An 18,358-nucleotide genomic window follows, 5' to 3' on the forward strand; every position below is an offset into this window, starting at 1 on the left:
GTACACATGTGTTAGTCATTGACATACATGAGAAACATACTCGACGAAATCAACCAAAACCTGTCAGGTTAATTCTTTGTTTAGGATAATGTAAATGGTAAATCGAGTGATATTTCACTAATCTGTTATTTTGTGCAATAATTCCGATCCACGAGCTTTCTTTGTTCTCCTAAAACTTGCATGTTGCGTATATTTTACCGAAATTTACAGATAACTTATCAGATTAGATGTCAAACTCAAGACCCATGGACAGCCATGATACAACAAAACAATTGGTCAAGTTACTTTTCCTTCTGTATTTCAAGTTACTTTGCTCCAGAATAGTGATTTATATGCGTGTAAAATATCACTGGATTTGCTATTTATATGAACCTTATAATGTTGTGTAAATCGTCCTAGTAGCAATTTTGACAGAGGTTAAGCAGTATCTCGCCATTGCACTTAATAAATGTTTATTTGGGTGTGAACCGTGGTTCAATGCTGACGGGCATCGCCTTGAGTTTCCTCTTGAGAACTAGATCTGATATGGCACTCGAAAATCGTCACAACATCTCTATGTAGAACAAAGTTAGCATCGTTTTGGGGACATTATGCAAAGACAAGACAAACTGTACGTCTAAAGAATTGTTCTTGTTTTATTTGAATCAAAAGGTCATGAATTAAATGTTATTTTAGTTTCGGTTTCTCAATTTTGATAAATTCCTTTCAAAGTTCCATAGGAAAAATCTTGTACAACAAGTGCTTCTTTTTTAAAGAATCGAATGACCGGTAATCTTTGGAGTTCGATAGATTCAAAGTTCGTCATCGTGAAATTGCTCCGTCCGTCGTTTGGTCATTTGGTAAATATTGCCCTAATATCAACAAAACTTGCAAATATATTGCTAAAATGTGGACCACTCCTTCTAGCTATGAGGAATTCTCGTTGTAAGGGGTTTACGAGGGTGAATTCTTTAACTGTTGACATGTACACTGTAGAGATTCCTAACACAAACCTGACAATCCTCAATTTCTAATATGACAATCCTTAAATAGCTAAATCGAAATCTAAGACTAATAGTTAACATGCCAATTTCAGATAAACTGAGTTCCCTTTGATGCTAAAATCAAAATAACGTCAAGTGTAATGCTTGTTTTATATTGATCAACGTTTTTGTTTTCTGTATAATTTTTCAGGACCTTCCCCATTGTATCCGTCTATTTCTGTGTACGTGCACCAAAGATACAAAACTCCCAGTTTCGGAACAGTGAGATCGACCGGAAGATTCATGACAGTAGTCTTTTTCTTCCAGCATGACCACTACAACAGCAGACACTTCGAGCTAAGTTATCGTAATACACCAAAAGGTAAGCTGTCCCGTATGTCTACGTTACCGTAATACACCCAAAGGTAAGCTGTCCCTTATGTCTACGTTACCGTAATACACCCAAATTTGGAATTGTCCCGTATGACATTAATGAATGGCATTATTGGTAATTGTATGAAGCACATTTTCAAATGATGAACAAAGCCACACCTGCAGATTAATAATTTGCTAAATAAAGCCTATTGTTTATCTATTGTTGTTTCTCATGTAGATTTGTCACCGTCCCTGTCGGGATATAAGGGACCAGAGAACACAGTATCGGATACGTGCGGGGAGGAGATATTGTTGGCCAACCAAAAACCGAACGCCATTACATCGCCCGGATACCCACGGGAGTACGGCAAGTAAGCGTCAAAGTGAATTCAAGATATCATATCATAATAAAATTTTATGATTTAGAGTTTATATCACAGCAACAGAGCCGTCTTTACGAGGTTCACCGATAATTATCCGTGGTTATTGAGACCGTAAGCAACCGACCAATGATATTCCCAGCCAATGACTTTTCCAGCCGGAGCTGCCATTTCGGCGCTAATAGCTTACACGTGGCAATTCAAAACATGTTTTATTTATTTTCATATGTTGGTGTTATTCAGACACATTTCCATACCACGGGTGACATTGTGTGTTTTTAACAAGCAGTGTACTCGGCGTTGAAGCATCTTAACATATTTTGTTCATTTCTATGTTTAGTTTACTGTCGGCGTTGAAGCATACTTGATTATTTTTGTTCACTTCTATGTTTAGTTCACTGTCGGCGTTGAAGCATACTTGATTATGTTTGTTCGCTGCTTTGTTTAGTTCACTGTCGGCGTTGAAGCATACTTGATTATTTTTGTTCACTTCTTTGTTTAGTTCACTGTCGGCGTTGAAGCATACTTGATTATTTTGTTCACTTCTTTGTTTAGTTCACTGTCGGCGTTGAAGCATACTTGATTATTTTTGTTCACTTCTATGTTTAGTTCACTGTCGGCGTTGAGGCATACTTGATTATTTGTGTTCACTTCTATGTTTAGTTCACTGTCGGCGTTGAAGCATACTTGATTATTTTTGTTCACTTCTATGTTTAGTTCACTGTCGGCGTTGAGGCATACTTGATTATTTTTGTTCACTTCTATATTTAGTTCACTAGACTGTAAATGGTACTTGACGTCTGATAAACCCTGTAACGATGACGTCATACAAGTTACTATTCACACGCTGTCACTAGAAGAGACGTACGATCACCTTGTCATCTACGATGGTAACTTTTACTTCCTTGTTATTTTATCTATTAAGACATTTTTCTATAATTTCCACCTGTCAAAGATATAAAAAAAATAGTTCAAAATATCTTATAGCGAGATCAATAGGTTGTTTTTTAGACAGGCCACAATTTTTTGACAATCTTAACAGCTCTGTTTATTAAAGATATTATTTACCTAGTTTAAGTGCTAACATGACCATATCATAAAAATAAGCCTTGATAAAAATTCATATTAGACTTGCATTTTTACAGCCGGAGCAGTACCTAGCACACTCCCCTACCATCTTTACCTACATATGATTTTATGCATGGCTATTACAAGCATTGTCATTTTAGATCGTCTGCCATTACATATAAATTTTTTTTTTATAATTCTGTTATTTTTTGAAGATTTTTCACATATTAAACAATAGACATGGATGACAAAGGTAAAAAAAAACAACACATACACACCCATACTCTCACACGTACATGCTGTGATCATCATCATCATCATCATCATCATCATCATCATGAATCATCATCATCATGCATAATAATCATTATAGTCAACATGCATGATCAAAATATATCATCATCATCATCATCATCATCAACATATATCATCATCATCATCATCATCATCATCATCATCATCATCATTATAATCAAACACTCATCATCATCATAGGCTTAATCATCATCATGCTTCGTCCTCATCACCATCTTACATCACCATCATCATGTATCATCATCTTTATCATCCGTATCAGCATCATCATAATCATAATCATCATGCATATTCATTAATGTTCATCTTCATCATAATCATCATCATGCATCATCATTGTCGTCTTCATCATACATCATTACATATCGCCATCATCATCATCATTACCATATCGCACATAACATGCAAATTTATCATTATCATCCTCAACATCATTATCATCATCATAATCATCCTTCTCATGAACATGCTTCTTTTACTTTCTGCACACAGCACACCCATGTACATTCACACCCACTCTCACACACATATAGCAGACTGACTTCACAACAAACACACACACACACACAGATACAAAAACAAAAGCATATCCTCACACACAAGGACAAACACATGAACAAATTACACATATAACCATTACACATCCTATCAAGGAGAGAGAGAGAGAGAGAAAGAGAGAGAGAAAGAGAGAGAGAGAGAGGGGGAGATTACATTCCTTGTTTATTGATATAAGTAGAATTTTTGAGATGAAATAAATCTGAAATTGAGTAAGGTGTTGTCAAGGCCGTTGGGGGAAAAGAATAGTTAGTATATTATAATTCTATAATGGGCTTCCATTTTTTCCAATTTGTCTCAAATTTTGCTTTCATAAGACTACTTTTACAAGAAATTATATATTTGTGTACATGGTAATGATCCTTAATCGTATTAAGGAGCGCGTTTAAATTAAGAGATTTGTGAAGACATCTAGACTTATAGACATAATGTTTAATAAGTATTAATATTTCATTATCTACAACATTGGCATTATAATGAACAATACCAAATAAATATGTTTCTTTGTTTATCCAGAGGGGAATCAAAAGAATATCCAGAAGAGATTCAAATCTCTCTAACAAAGTCTGTACCTCTATACACTCCCATAAACAGTGAACAATTGTCTCCCTTTCCATATTACACAGTGTACATAAAGGACTAGGAATTAGATTGATATTGAAAAGAAAACTATTTGTTACCAGAATGTGGTGTATAACCCTCACTTGAAACCATTGAAGCTTAGAATGTTTTGTAATATTAAAAGGAATTCTTAGTATATTTTTCCACTTCTGATCATCAAAGTCAAAAACATCATTCCATTTCCGAATACCAGTAGGGGTTGAAGCTGGTTTGATAATATTGTTATAGAAATCTACTTTTAAAGAAAATTTCAAGTAGAAGAGGTATGAAAGGATGAGATAGTCCTAATGGATGGAAGTCATGTTTCTGCAAGAAACGCTTGACAGCTGTGATTTAGCCAAAATATTTTAAATAGTTGGTATTAATTGGAAATTTATGAAGAAACTCATCAAAAGAGAAAAATGTCAAATTATCAGAACTTTTAACAAGGTCATGCATTTATAGTATATACACCAGCATTAAACCAAATTGGATAAAAGATATAGTTATTTCCAACTTGAATGTCATTATTATACCATAAAGGAGTTTTTAAAATTGACTCGGACTTACTCTGCTGCATAGAAAAAGACTTGTTTAATCTAACCCAACTTTTAAATACATCTTTCCAGAACTTATTATTACAGTTCATGCTACATGATTGTACATACTCCCTTCCACAATGAAACAATTTCTGCACCTCTACAATAGAATTCAAAAGAACTTTCCATTTTCCTGATGATTGAATGATTCTTCTAATCCATCCAAGTTTGAGGGAGTCGATAAAAGCACCTATATCTAACATTTTTAACCCCCCATCTATGTAGCTTTGAATTATCACATCCTTTTTAATTTTATGTACTTTACCATTCCAGAGAAATTCAAAGAGTACTGAATTTAATTTGGCTAGAATTTTATCTTATTTTATTTTAGATTTGGAAGGGTTATAAATAAATAATTGAACTGGGAGATTAATAGTGATTTTATTATACTAATTCTACCGATAGGGGTAAGACTCCTTCTTTGCCACATATTAATAAGTGATTTCAGTTTAACTATTTTTTTGTCATTGAAATTCATTCTAGGAATCTCACTTAAGTTGACCGAAAATTCAATACCCAAAAAAGTAAACTTATCATTACCCCAAAGTAAGTTCATTTTTGGAAGGAAAGACTCATCACTATATTTTGTACTGCCTATCCAAATAACATGTGTTTTACTTGTGTTAATATGTAAACCAGATATTCTAGCAAAAGAGGTTAATTCAGTAATAGATTCCTTAAGGGAGTTCTCAGAGCCATCAAGTATAAGACCAGTGTCATCTGCATATTGTATATTAAGAATAGATACATTTTCAATTTGTATACCTCGTATATTTTCATTAGTCCTGATTTTTGCTGCTAAAATTTCAACACACAAGATAAAAAGATATGGGGCAATAGTAAACATTAGTATGCAAAATGTTTACCCCCTTTCTAATATCCCACCCAGAATTAAAATAACAAAGAACTTTAACTATAAATTTCCATGACACTGAATCGAATGCTTTTTCAAAATCTACCATAAGGAGCATTCATGGAATATCTGAATCTTCAGCATAAGCCATTACATCATAAAGAGTACGAATATTTTCCCCAATATAACGCCCCGATAAAAAAACCTGTCTGATCTTCATTGATAAGTTTCCCTAAAACTGACTTTGTTTACATATAATTTGAAGAAGCTAATAAATCAACCGATAATCTATATTAAGATCTCACAAAACCTTAAAAAAGTAAAGCTTACGCCCGTATTCACTATCAGAATATGGGGGTGTTCAGCTTGCATCCGGGTATTTTGGACGAATATAATAACCCATCCTCTAATGCTAACAGTAAAAAGTCAGAGTTTGAAAATAAGTTCTAACTTAACTCCTTATCACGTGATCAACTGTATTACTCCACAGGTGACACAGAACGGCACCCTGTGTTGACCAAATTGTCAGGGACTGCAGAACCACAAGTCATCGTGGCGTCCGGAACCTCTATAATTATCGCATTTAAGACGGACGACACAGCATCCGGGCGAGGATTTTATCTGTCTTACATCCGAGGGAAAGGTATTAATGAGATAAATCAACTCATACAAATAAACTTTAGAAAAACATTCATGGTCGCCTTTCTTAATAATACTTTAACTCGAACATTATTTACGTTGTGAATTCATAGCATAAAATGCGGAATAGATTCTGATTCAAAAATTAATCAGTCTAAGTGAACCGTCGTTGATATGTTTGACTTGATACTTCATCTTAGAATCTTCTCCACATCTGTTTTCTACCAATCAAAGGAGACGTTACAAGCAGCCACGTATTTTTTTATGATAATTTAATTTTAGTTGATATAGATACAACGTAATTGATCAAAGTAGTTCATATTGTTTCTAATACAATACGTGGAAAACATTTAATTGCTACTCTAAACAGATCTCATAGGACGATATTTTATTTTAGAGTTTCATGTTTGTGTTTTAAGCGACACCATTACTGTCAGAAAAGGACGGACCACACTGTCGAGATGTCCGTGGATTTCATATCGAGTACCCCACATCGCGCGGTGTATTGGAGCAAAAATGATGTCATCATTCAACAGGACGATAAACACACATTCACCGTGACCCCGGCAAAGGTCAGTGTTGAGTCGGATCCTGGGGTCAACGTGGATGGGTTCACAGCCTCGCTCCTGATTGATGGAACAGAATCACGTGACGCTGGCATGTACAAGATGGTCGTGGCGAACGAGCACGGCATTAGTGAACGTACGCTTTACGTCAAGAGAGGACATTCGGGTAAGATAAATGATGAAATACTGTCAGATACAATTGACTGGCCGAATAGTTTACCCAGATTTTCACTTTAATACTCACGATATCCAATTTTTACCTATAAAAGACTCTATCATAATGATAAACGGGAAAGGGTTACATAGTTTCAAAAACTGAATGGCATCATATCATTTTCAATGTAACGAGGTGGTCCTGTGTTGAAAGATTTAAACTCTTTCACAAATATGAATAGGCCCCGGATGTAAGATGTTGTAGAACCATACAAGGATGAACGAAATAAACATTTGTCTGTGTACGTGGGATGAATGACCTTGGTTTTTTTATGTTCGTTGGATAATATTCCGAGAACTCCATACTGTTCAGCATATGAAAGTTAAATGACGTCATCATAAACGTTTCAATAATCAAGACACAATCACTGTCATTCAGATCACGGTCAGCGTTGTGTGGGCACTGTAATAAAAGACAGAAAAGAACAGAAAAAATAGAAGATGCTGCATTAGATAAAAAAAAATCCGAATTAACCGGAGACTCTTTCCATTAAAAAGGCCATGAATTGATCGATTCCGTTGAAGAATAAAGTAAGCGGAGCTCAGTATGACTAAACACCTCGAATACTAATTATTATTAATTAATATTGTATGATATTTTTCAGTAACGATGTTACCACATTATGAAGCGTTTCCCAGGAATGCTACAATCACGGTGACCTTTTCATCGGATCCAGATTTTAAGGTAAAGTACATTGTCTTATTTATCCTATCAAAGGTTTTTTTTATCCCCTCGGAACTTCTCGGATATCATAGATGTATGAATATGTAAAGAACACTTGGTGTCGTTAATGAATCGTTTTAATTACTTTAAAAAGAAAACATTTCAACCATTGACATAACCGAGATGTTCAGTCAAACTGAGCTCCGCTTACTGTTGGACAACTAACCGAGATGTTCAGTCAAACTGAGCTTCGCTTACCTTGTAAATACTAACCGAGATGTTCAGTCAAACTGAGCTCGCTAACCTTGTAACTACTAACCGAGGTGTTCAGTCAAACTGAGCTCGCTTACCTTGTAACTACTAACCGAGGTGTTCAGTCAAACTGAGCTCGCTAACCTTGTAACTACTAACCGAGGTGTTCAGTCAAACTGAGCTCGCTAACCTTGTAACTACTAACCGAGATGTTCAGTCAAGCTGAGCTCCGCTTACCTTGTAACTACTAACCGAGATGTTCAGTCAAACTGAGTTCCGCTTACCTTGTAACTACTAACCGAGATGTTCAGTCAAACTGAGCTCCGCTTACCTTGTAACTACTAACCGAGATGTTCAGTCAAACTGAGCTCGCTTACTGTTGGACAACTTACCGAGGTGTTCAGTCAAACTGAGCTCGCTTACTGTTGGACAACTTACCGAGGTGTTCAGTCAAACTGAGCTCCGCTTACCTTGTAACTACTAACCGAGGTGTTCAGTCAAACTGAGCTCCGCTTAACTTGTAAGTACTAACCGAGGTTTTCAGTCAGACTTAGCTCCACTTACCTTGTAACTACTAATCTAGATGTTCAGTCAAACTGGCCTTCATTATGCGACTACTAACCGAGGTGTTCAGTCAAACTGAGCTCCGCTTACCCTGTAAGTACTAACCGAGGTTTTCATTCAGACTTAGCTTCGCTTACCTTGTAACTACGAACCGGGGTTTTCAGTCAAACTGGCCTTCATTATGCGACTACTAACCGAGATGTTTAGTCAAACTGAGCTCCGCTTAATTATTGAATATTTGTTTGATACAACGGATTATTACATATTCAATTGAATTGGTATTTGTTAAGTTATCATTTTGTTTTAAAATAAATCTGTTTCACTGTGGTAGATTGAATGGTACAAGAAACAACGATTCCTTACCCCCGGCAGTGATGTTCGTGTCACGACAGAACTGGTAGGAGAGGGAGAGGACGGCAATGCTATTTATAGGTCCGTGCTGTATCCCGAGTCCCCGAAACAAATCCACTACGGGGACTACAAGTTTATCATCAGGAAAGACATTGGAACAGTGGAGACACACATTCTCATGGATTTTCCCGAGACAGGTAAATAAAAAGAGTTCTTGCCTTATTATCCAAAAGGTTATTAGTGCCTGAATGAGTAGCCAAAGCCTGAAATAAAAAGTACTTTCTGGCCAAAGAGACGGTAAGTCATTAACTTTATCTTACATTGTAGAACTACCCAAGTTGTTAGCTACACCAACCCCAGTAGAGATGAGGAATCGAAGCCTGATCCTTACGGTGGACTTTGACTCCAATATCGCGTATCCAACGGTAAGCTGGTACCACGGTGATGTTCCGCTGAGGACTTCAGACAGATACCGCCTCGAATTGAGATGGAAGGGGATTTCCTCGGATTGGGTCGCCCAGGGATATCCATCTGTCCTACCTTCAACGCCGTTCAAACTTGTTACAAGTAGTAATTCAAGTTACAGCTATATGTACCCGTCCATCGGCGGGAATAGATCGTTGACCCAGCTTAACGCTAACTATACAGCTGTGTTGACTATATCAGATGTAAAACCAGCGGACTTTGGACTCTACCGTGTTATATTGGAGAATGATGCTGGAGCCACACACCACGTGATCGAAGTGACAGCCCCGGAAGGTATGAGGCATAGCACAGGATGTAACAGGATGATAGGGGTATTCAAATTCAATTTATATCTAAAAAAAATTGAAGAAAACTGTTTTTAAAAGAACGGACAAGCCTTATAGCCTATATTAATTCTAACTAAAATTTTAGATCCCCTAATTTGTTCGCAAATGCACTTGAGATTTGAAATTTCTACGCAGATTACAAAAAAGGGATCTGTAATCATGTGACGGGATTATGTGAGTAGATAATTTTATGTTATACACTTTGTATGTTATCAGACAATAATTTCTACTGTTACAGTTTTTCCTTACGTCACGTGTGATCAGGCGGACACCATCCAACTTGCGTGCAACGTCACCTCCTGTTCTAGAGTTACTCTATCCTGGATCCATTCTGTTGATGATGACGTCGTCAGAAATCTGCCAGGTCACCAAGATGGGTCAATCAACACGCTCACTATCCCTATGTGCATGCACTCGGACGCAGGCATGTACACGTGCGTTGCTGAAGAAGGAACCGGAAGTGATGTAACAATTATACATGACACGACTACAGTCACGGTTAGGGGTATGACAAGTTATGTCATTGACAAGATAAATCTAGACGATTAAATCATCAGCGAGTGTCCGTGATCTTATCTGATGTCATATTTCGTTTATTTTCTAGCTGTGCCAGTGATTCTTGAATCAACTGTGAACATCTCAGGAGACCGTTTGCATATTGAACTACCATTCTACTCATACCCCCCTCATCACCGAGTAACGTGGCACAGAAACGGAGGCCAGATCAGTCCATCTGATAGAATCACCATAGGGATCGAACAACATGACGTGAACCTACCAATGCATGGAAAGACATGTAGACAGGTTGGTCATGTGACTTCAGTAGAAGTGCCCGCGCCAGTAGACGAAGATTTTGGGACATATAAGATAACGATCTCAAATAAAATTGGAACCTCCGAGCACATCATAGAAGTTCAGAATCCAAAATACAGTATGTATTCCTTCTATACCCACATTGAATCATTACCTTATATGTTGATAAACATATCCGCAATGTTATTAGTTCACAGAAATAAGATAGTTGTTGTTATCTCAATTAGGATATCGCCCTGGATTTAACTGATGTTGTAATGAAACAGTTAAAACTGACACAGCCCTCAATTTCTCTCTCAACACTTCTAGATAAATTCATTAAAATTAAGTACAATCGATTTGAAAGTTGAAATATATCATTTCATTTTGATAACATTTTATTCTATTGATTTTATAGACTTCCGGTAGTGTATGTGAAATAGTGAAAGATCTTTTTAAAATGGCATTTTGCAAAACTATATTTTTTCTCGTAAGTTATAACTTTTGGTAGACTGTTCATACCAGCAGTGTGTTTTACATTTCTGTGTTTTGAAATACGTTATCTGCTTTCCTTCTCCATAACATTAATGAGGTGTGGTAATGTTTTGTAAATATTTTGAATCACCTCTGTTTTCAATATGATGTGTTCTGTATCGTTTACTTTATACATGTTAACCAGGTAGAATAAGGTGTCAATACATGTTTGGGAGAAGTGTTTTTACAGAAGTCTGCACGTGACATTATCTGGATATGACCTCAATTTTTATGTTCTTTATTCCTCTGCTGTCCTTCATTCAAATTTGATTCAAAGTAATCTTCTGTTTCATTCGCAAGTCGGCATTCTCGTGTTGCTGAAATATTGCTTTCTATTCACACAGACGTTTGACACATGAAGCAGAGGTTCCGTAATCTAGAAAAAAATGTATTTGGTTGGTTTTATTCAGGAAGCATACTTTTGAAACACTTATGACCTTACAAATGCATGTGTTCTTGATTGATATGTAATCAGCCCGCTGATCAATCGCCTGTTACTATTTCAGTCAATCCTGTAGCGTCTAGTGACGTCAACGTTTCCTATGATGGCGGTTCTGCTGTACTCAGAGTGACGTTCACAACATACTACCCAGAATTCAATGTGAAGTGGTACTTCAAGGGCGAGGAGATTCGGGAAAACCACCCTGTCAACAAATACAAAATCCAGACTGATAACTCAACTCATTCCCTCAGTCCGATTCAAGCCGTCCCTAATTCCTTCGGGGTCCCTGTTACAGTGGTTCGGAGAAAACTCTGGAAATCCTCCGTCCTGACTGTCACGTGTGTATCAGAGAAGGATTATGGGAAGTATGACGTCCTGGTTTCAAACAAGGCAGGAAAAGCTGTGATTCCGGTGAAGTTGACAAAACACGGTCAAGGTATGATGAAAGATTATTCCATGAGTTCGGGGCAAGAATGGGGGTTAAGGTACTTGGTATAATGGGTGTAGTTCTAGTTATATCAGTGATTATATATAGCGTATCAGAATGTTGTTCAGACAACCTTTGTTCAGACAGGCTTTTGTAAGTTTGTGCTATAAAAAAATCAAATCGATCCAAATATTTTCCACAGGTGTTCCTGCCATGGTCGGAGATATTGTTACTACCGCCATCAATTCCACGAGAGAGATATCTGCTAAATTTCATTCCGTGCCAAGATATCGGCTCATCAAATGGTTCAAGGATGATAAGGAGATTACCAATGATACATCGAAATATGTCATCGTAAACGAGGACGTCGACATTGAGATCCCGTCTAGTGAAGAGTCGATGAAGGAAACTGGAACCATAACGAGGCTGCGTGTGACATCCCCCGAGGAGGAGGACTACGGTCTCTACAGGGTACAGATATATAACGACGTAGGAATGATTGACGGATCAGCGACACTTGATGAAGGTGAATCTCATTAAAATCGTGGAACCTCCTTTTGAATGTATACATATTCAATAGGCCTCCGTTGAAAGTACTCACCGTCAATAAACCTACGTCCTAAAGTACTCACAGAAAATAAACCTCCGTCCCAATATATGTATAGTAGGTAAACATCTGTTCTAAATACTTATGAAAGATAAACTTCCGTTCCAAATCATAACTATGCGATCAACCTCCGTCTCAAAGTATTCATTGTCAATAAACATCCGTTCCCAAGTATGCATATTCACTTACATTGTAAACCCGTTCAAAAGTCATTACGATTGGCGATAACCCCTTTGAGGTCAAAACGATTGAAAATTGATTAAATTGATATACAATTGACTGATGGATTTTCTTATTTATTTTGCAGATTGCAAGTGAGGTGAAGACACATTGTGACGTTGACCCTAATTTCACGGATTTGTCTACTGTAATGGAATCCCTGGCTTTCGCTTTGGAATATGAACACTTAAACTAGCATAATACATCTCATAAAGTACCGATATAATGTTACAGATAAATATTATTTTGAAATGTAACCAAATTGATTATTAGACATTGAGCTTTCCTGCTCACTATATTACACTGTCCGTAAAGCAGTGTAAAAACGTTAAAGGTGTTTCATTGTCGACAGACATAGACTGATTATCATTGGCGCCTATACTATCAATTTATATCTGATCTCAACACTAACAAATACAGACGTTATACCAGGGTCCTAGTAATGGTCGCTTATCAAACCGGAAGTTGTATACTAAATATAGAGACGGAACACGATAGATTTGTTGAAATTATGGAGGACGTCAATAACTTGTAACATTTGTTATTGTATTGTTATTCACATATGTCACGTGACGTACACGTTGATATGTCACCCACAGATATCTCGTGACTCGTGATATTTTACGATACTTTCCTGAATGAGACTAGCGTGTATTCTGTATACATTGTGTACATGGTAAACAGAAAATTATTACTGATGGTTTGTGTATTTCTATCTAGAAGTATCTAGTAATCCCAGTATTCAATGTAAAGTCTCCTTTAGGAACTCCCCGTACGATACATGTTTAAATGTAAGTATTTTGTATAATAAATATTAAGTTTGTGTATTTCTATTTAGAAGTGTCAAGAAGTTCCAATATAAAAATTATACAATGTTGCGACTCGTTTAGGATTTCCCCGCGCGATTCAATTTTAAATGTGTATTTTTTAAAATAAATATCAAGCATCATGACATGACTCTGCGTTATAATTATTTCGAGGGAACATGATATTTTCTGTCAGTACAGACACGAATTATCCATCTTGATGCGTACATCTTTTATAAAGTCATCTTGAGAGGATTTCATTGTTGAGTCTCAAAATGAAGACATATCCTTATTTTATCATTTTAAATACTGATTCTAAACAGTTAATATGTAGTATTTTATATTTCAAAAAAATGTTACCGTATAGCAGTTCACAAAGTTCGTTTAAATTTCATTTAAAATAAAATAATCTAATTATAACGAATCAAAATTTCGCGATCTCGCCGAAGGGGATATCTAGTTTTCGCGAATATTCCTACCGATAATTAACCATTATATATATGAGATTCCTGGTCAAATATTCTGTATCCAGTGTCCTATAATTTCACGGGTTAAATTTTGGCGACCGACTCGATGTCCATCTGATCGGCACAAAATGAACATTCACAACTAGGAAACATTCGGTCATTTCTATCACATTTCAGTCCCATAAAATATGAGAAATGGTAATTAAAGCAAACTTAAGTTGTGAAAATCCAAGATTACTAGATGTCGGCTATTCGACCAGATCCACAATAAAATTACAAATCTACAAATAGTGATTGAGAAGGACCTCCATATGAAATCTGACAAATTATCAAAAGTGGACCTCAACGTTGCCTGGTAAGCAACGGACATGTCGATGACCATGGACATCCCTGGAGACGGATTGGCGACACCGGCCTGTTTTTGTACCTTAATTTGTTTAACTTTCTGGTCCTTCATCGCTCCCGTCATGTCAACCTCCATGTCAGTTTCAGCTTTTCAATCAGTTATTCAGTCAGCGCCCGATTTTTTTTTGATTTTTTTTTCGCAAAGGTACTACATCCATCGACGGACCTGTTATCAGCTGGCCTTTTAGCAGTTATTCTCTCAGCCATGGCCTATGTTCACTGGAATCATATCAAAGGAATCTGTACCTAACCGACTGAAAATGTACTGCGTACAGGACTGGTCAGTGATGTCATAGACCGAAAGTGAACAGAAACGAAACCTTAATTCTGATTAACCATTGATACAACGAGGGTAAATAGAAATAAAATTGAATGAAATAGTTTCTTCGGGCTGGTAAGTACATTGTATATAGGGGCATTTATATTGTATCTATATAGGAACATATATAGAATTAATATAGGGGCATTGATGTGATCTCTATAGGGATATTTAGTAAGGAGCATTGATATGATCAATACATGGACATTTATATAGAGGAATTTGTTTGACAGGATTGAACTGTATTAAAGACATAAACATTTACATTTGTATTTTGGTTTTACATCTTGATGCAAATGGCGGCTTTGAAAAATAAAAATTACATCGCGTGAGGCATTTCAATGAATAAAAATAGTCCTATAGGATACTATCAAGGCACGTGGTCATAGTAAAACGGATGTTTTCAGGAGAATGTTCGTATTGGTTATTACTAAGCCATGATGTGTACTGACAATTGATCATCGACAAGTTGCACTATAGTAAAATATAGAGAAAATTCAAATTCATATCCAAAAATAACACAATCCGAGAAGACGGTTGCATGACAAAAATGATCCAAGAATTGGATTTACCATCACCCCAATCCAGACGAACATCAAAGCGCCTCATTTTTATGTTCAAAACTGTTAAAGGGTTAGTCCCAGCTATACAACCATCTGTTTTCCTCCAAAAATCAAGACATAAGAGAATTATCAAAACAACAAGGAACTTGAACATTTTTTTTATCTCAGGATATAGTAGACACAAACGACAACAACAACAGCAGACCCTACGAAGTTCACAGCTCTAAAACTAATCAACACAAGAACTCGTTCTGTACAAGGACAGTAGCTGACTGGAACCATCGTTGCGACAATATTGTGAGCGCCGAAACAGTGGAGGGATTCTAACTTTCCCTCTCAAAGCAGCACCAATTAAGAGCTGTTTCCTCTCTCCGTCACGAAGAAAAATCGGATTTGGTACATGCGACGTACCCACACAGATACATATAGTGTTGAAGCTCAATCGGCATCTTTTCATTTGTTTTTACTGGACCTGTAATCCCCGCGAGCTACCTCCAAAGTCTGCTTACTAAACAAAACCCACAGAATACTGGTTACAAGTGATATATTCAGATGACACGCTTTGACTTCAGGAAATATCTCATCATAATGGGACATATTTCAACCGGATTTTACGTTTGCGTCTACAATATTCATGCATCTACACAGATTGATTTCAACAGATCGCTGAAATAGATCGTTATAAAAATATACAATTCATCCATCGCCCATTGGGCATTTTCCTCAAAAACGTATGAAGTCTTTATTTGACGATTTGAGACCTGTTCTAAGTTTCAAAGTTCTTTTAAATTAACAATACAATTTGTTATCCATTACAGCCGGATTACAAGGTGATATATCTGTCACATCGACAATTAACCCAGTAGGACTTGTAGGAAACAATGAAGTGGAACTTGTGTGTACATACAGTCTATCGTCGTCCTATGATAGAGTAACTGAAATCGTATTGTGCAGGGAGACATCTAAAGACTCCGGAATATACGAAGAATTAGCAAAGTTCGATTTTCAAGGAAGTCGTTCATCTCGGGCGACATTAAACATGTTAACAAATCCTTCAGTGTTTGAGCGAATAGTTCTAACCAATCCTACGGAAGCCTTCCCCACATCAAAAATAAAGTTTACAAGTGTGGTGTGCGGTGACTAACGTAAATATCAATGTGCTGTACTTGCAAAACCAGCAAATGTAATATTCGGAACCTGGGTGAAACCAACCATTGTTACCATTCTTAGAGTAATAGGTCTAGTACGTACCCTATTGTGACTAGTTTCTAGTACGTACCCTATTGTGACTAATGTCTAGTACGTACCCTATTGTGACTAGTTTCTAGTACGTACCCTATTGTGACTAGTCCCTAGTACGTACCCTATTGTGACTAGTTCCTAGTACGTACCCTATTGTGACTAGTCCCTAGTACGTACCCTATTGTGACTAGTCCCTAGTACGTACCCTATCGTGACTAGTCCCTAGTACGTACCCTATTTTGACTAGTCCCTAGTACGTACACTATTGTGACTAGTTCCTAGTACGTACCCTATTGTGACTAGTCCCTAGTACGTACACTATTGTGACTAGTTCCTAGTACGTACACTATTGTGACTAGTCCCTAGTACGTACCCTATCGTGACTGATGTCTAGTACGTACCCTATTGTGACTAGTTCCTAGTACGTACCCTATTGTGACTAGTTCCTAGTACGTACACTATTGTGACTAGTTCCTAGTACGTACCCTATTGTGACTAGTTTCTAGTACGTACCCTATCGTGACTGATGTCTAGTACGTACACTATTGTGACTAGTTTCTAGTACGTACCCTATCGTGACTAGTTTCTAGTACGTACCCTATTGTGACTGATGTCTAGTACGTACCCTATCGTGACTGATGTCTAGTACGTACACTATTGTGACTAGTTCCTAGTACGTACACTATTGTGACTAGTTCCTAGTACGTACCCTATCGTGACTGATGTCTAGTACGTACCCTATTGTGACTAGTTTCTAGTACGTACCCTATTGTGACTAGTTCCTAGTACGTACCCTATTGTGACTAGTCCCTAGTACGTACACTATTGTGACTAGTCCCTAGTACGTACCCTATCGTGACTAGTCCCTAGTACGTACACTATTGTGACTAGTCCCTAGTACGTACCCTATCGTGACTAGTCCCTAGTACGTACCCTATCGTGACTAGTTTCTAGTACGTACCCTATTGTGACTGATGTCTAGTACGTACCCTATTGTGACTAGTTCCTAGTACGTACCCTATTGTGACTAGTTCCTAGTACGTACCCTATTGTGACTAGTCCCTAGTACGTACCCTATTGTGACTAGTTCCTAGTACGTACCCTATTGTGACTGATGTCTAGTCCTCACCCTATTGTGACTAGTCCCTAGTACGTACCCTATTGTGACTAGTTCCTAGTACGTACCCTATCGTGACTAGTCCCTAGTACGTACACTATTGTGACTAGTTCCTAGTACGTACCCTATTGTGACTAGTTTCTAGTACGTACCCTATTGTGACTAGTTCCTAGTACGTACCCTATTGTGACTAGTCCCTAGTACGTACCCTATCGTGACTAGTCCCTAGTACGTACACTATTGTACGTACCCTATTGTGACTATTTCCTAGTACGTACACTATTGTGACTAGTTCCTAGTACGTACCCTATCGTGACTAGTTCCTAGTACGTACCCTATTGTGACTAGTTTCTAGTACGTACCCTATGGTGACTAGTTCCTAGTACGTACCCTATTGTGACTAGTTTCTAGTACGTACCCTATCGTGACTAGTTCCTAGTACGTACCCTATCGTGACTAGTTTCTAGTACGTACCCTATTGTGACTAGTTCCTAGTACGTACCCTATTGTTACTAGTTCCTAGTACGTACACTATTGTGACTAGTCCCTAGTACGTACCCTATCGTGACTAGTTCCTAGTACGTACACTATTGTGACTAGTCCCTAGTACGTACCCTATCGTGACTAGTTCCTAGTACGTACCCTATTGT

The 18,358-nt window shown here is 37.2% G+C and overlaps 2 protein-coding genes across 2 annotated transcripts; both read left to right on the forward strand.

Annotated features, from left to right (window-relative positions):
* Positions 1-1,344: 1,344 nt before the first annotated feature.
* On the forward strand, positions 1,345-6,648 carry LOC117318305 (neuropilin-1-like; the record flags this gene model as incomplete). The annotated part of the gene is made up of 5 exons (XM_033873304.1): positions 1,345-1,387; positions 1,576-1,708; positions 2,489-2,607; positions 6,198-6,350; positions 6,629-6,648. Coding segments are annotated over 5 exons (468 nt in total), but the record flags the coding sequence as incomplete, so codon positions are not given.
* Positions 6,649-6,789: 141 nt separating this feature from the next.
* Positions 6,790-13,458, forward strand: LOC117318307 (titin-like). Its single transcript, XM_033873306.1, has 9 exons — positions 6,790-7,078; positions 7,731-7,810; positions 8,937-9,153; positions 9,284-9,715; positions 10,007-10,273; positions 10,373-10,699; positions 11,601-11,972; positions 12,166-12,489; positions 12,878-13,458. Exons 1-9 carry the CDS (start codon positions 6,808-6,810, stop codon positions 12,886-12,888), a joined length of 2,301 nt encoding a protein of 766 aa, XP_033729197.1. The 5' UTR covers positions 6,790-6,807; the 3' UTR covers positions 12,889-13,458.
* The last annotated feature ends 4,900 nt before the right edge of the window (positions 13,459-18,358 follow it).

This window comes from Pecten maximus, unplaced genomic scaffold (assembly GCF_902652985.1).
Source record: "Pecten maximus unplaced genomic scaffold, xPecMax1.1, whole genome shotgun sequence".
Lineage (NCBI taxonomy): Eukaryota > Metazoa > Mollusca > Bivalvia > Pectinida > Pectinidae > Pecten > Pecten maximus.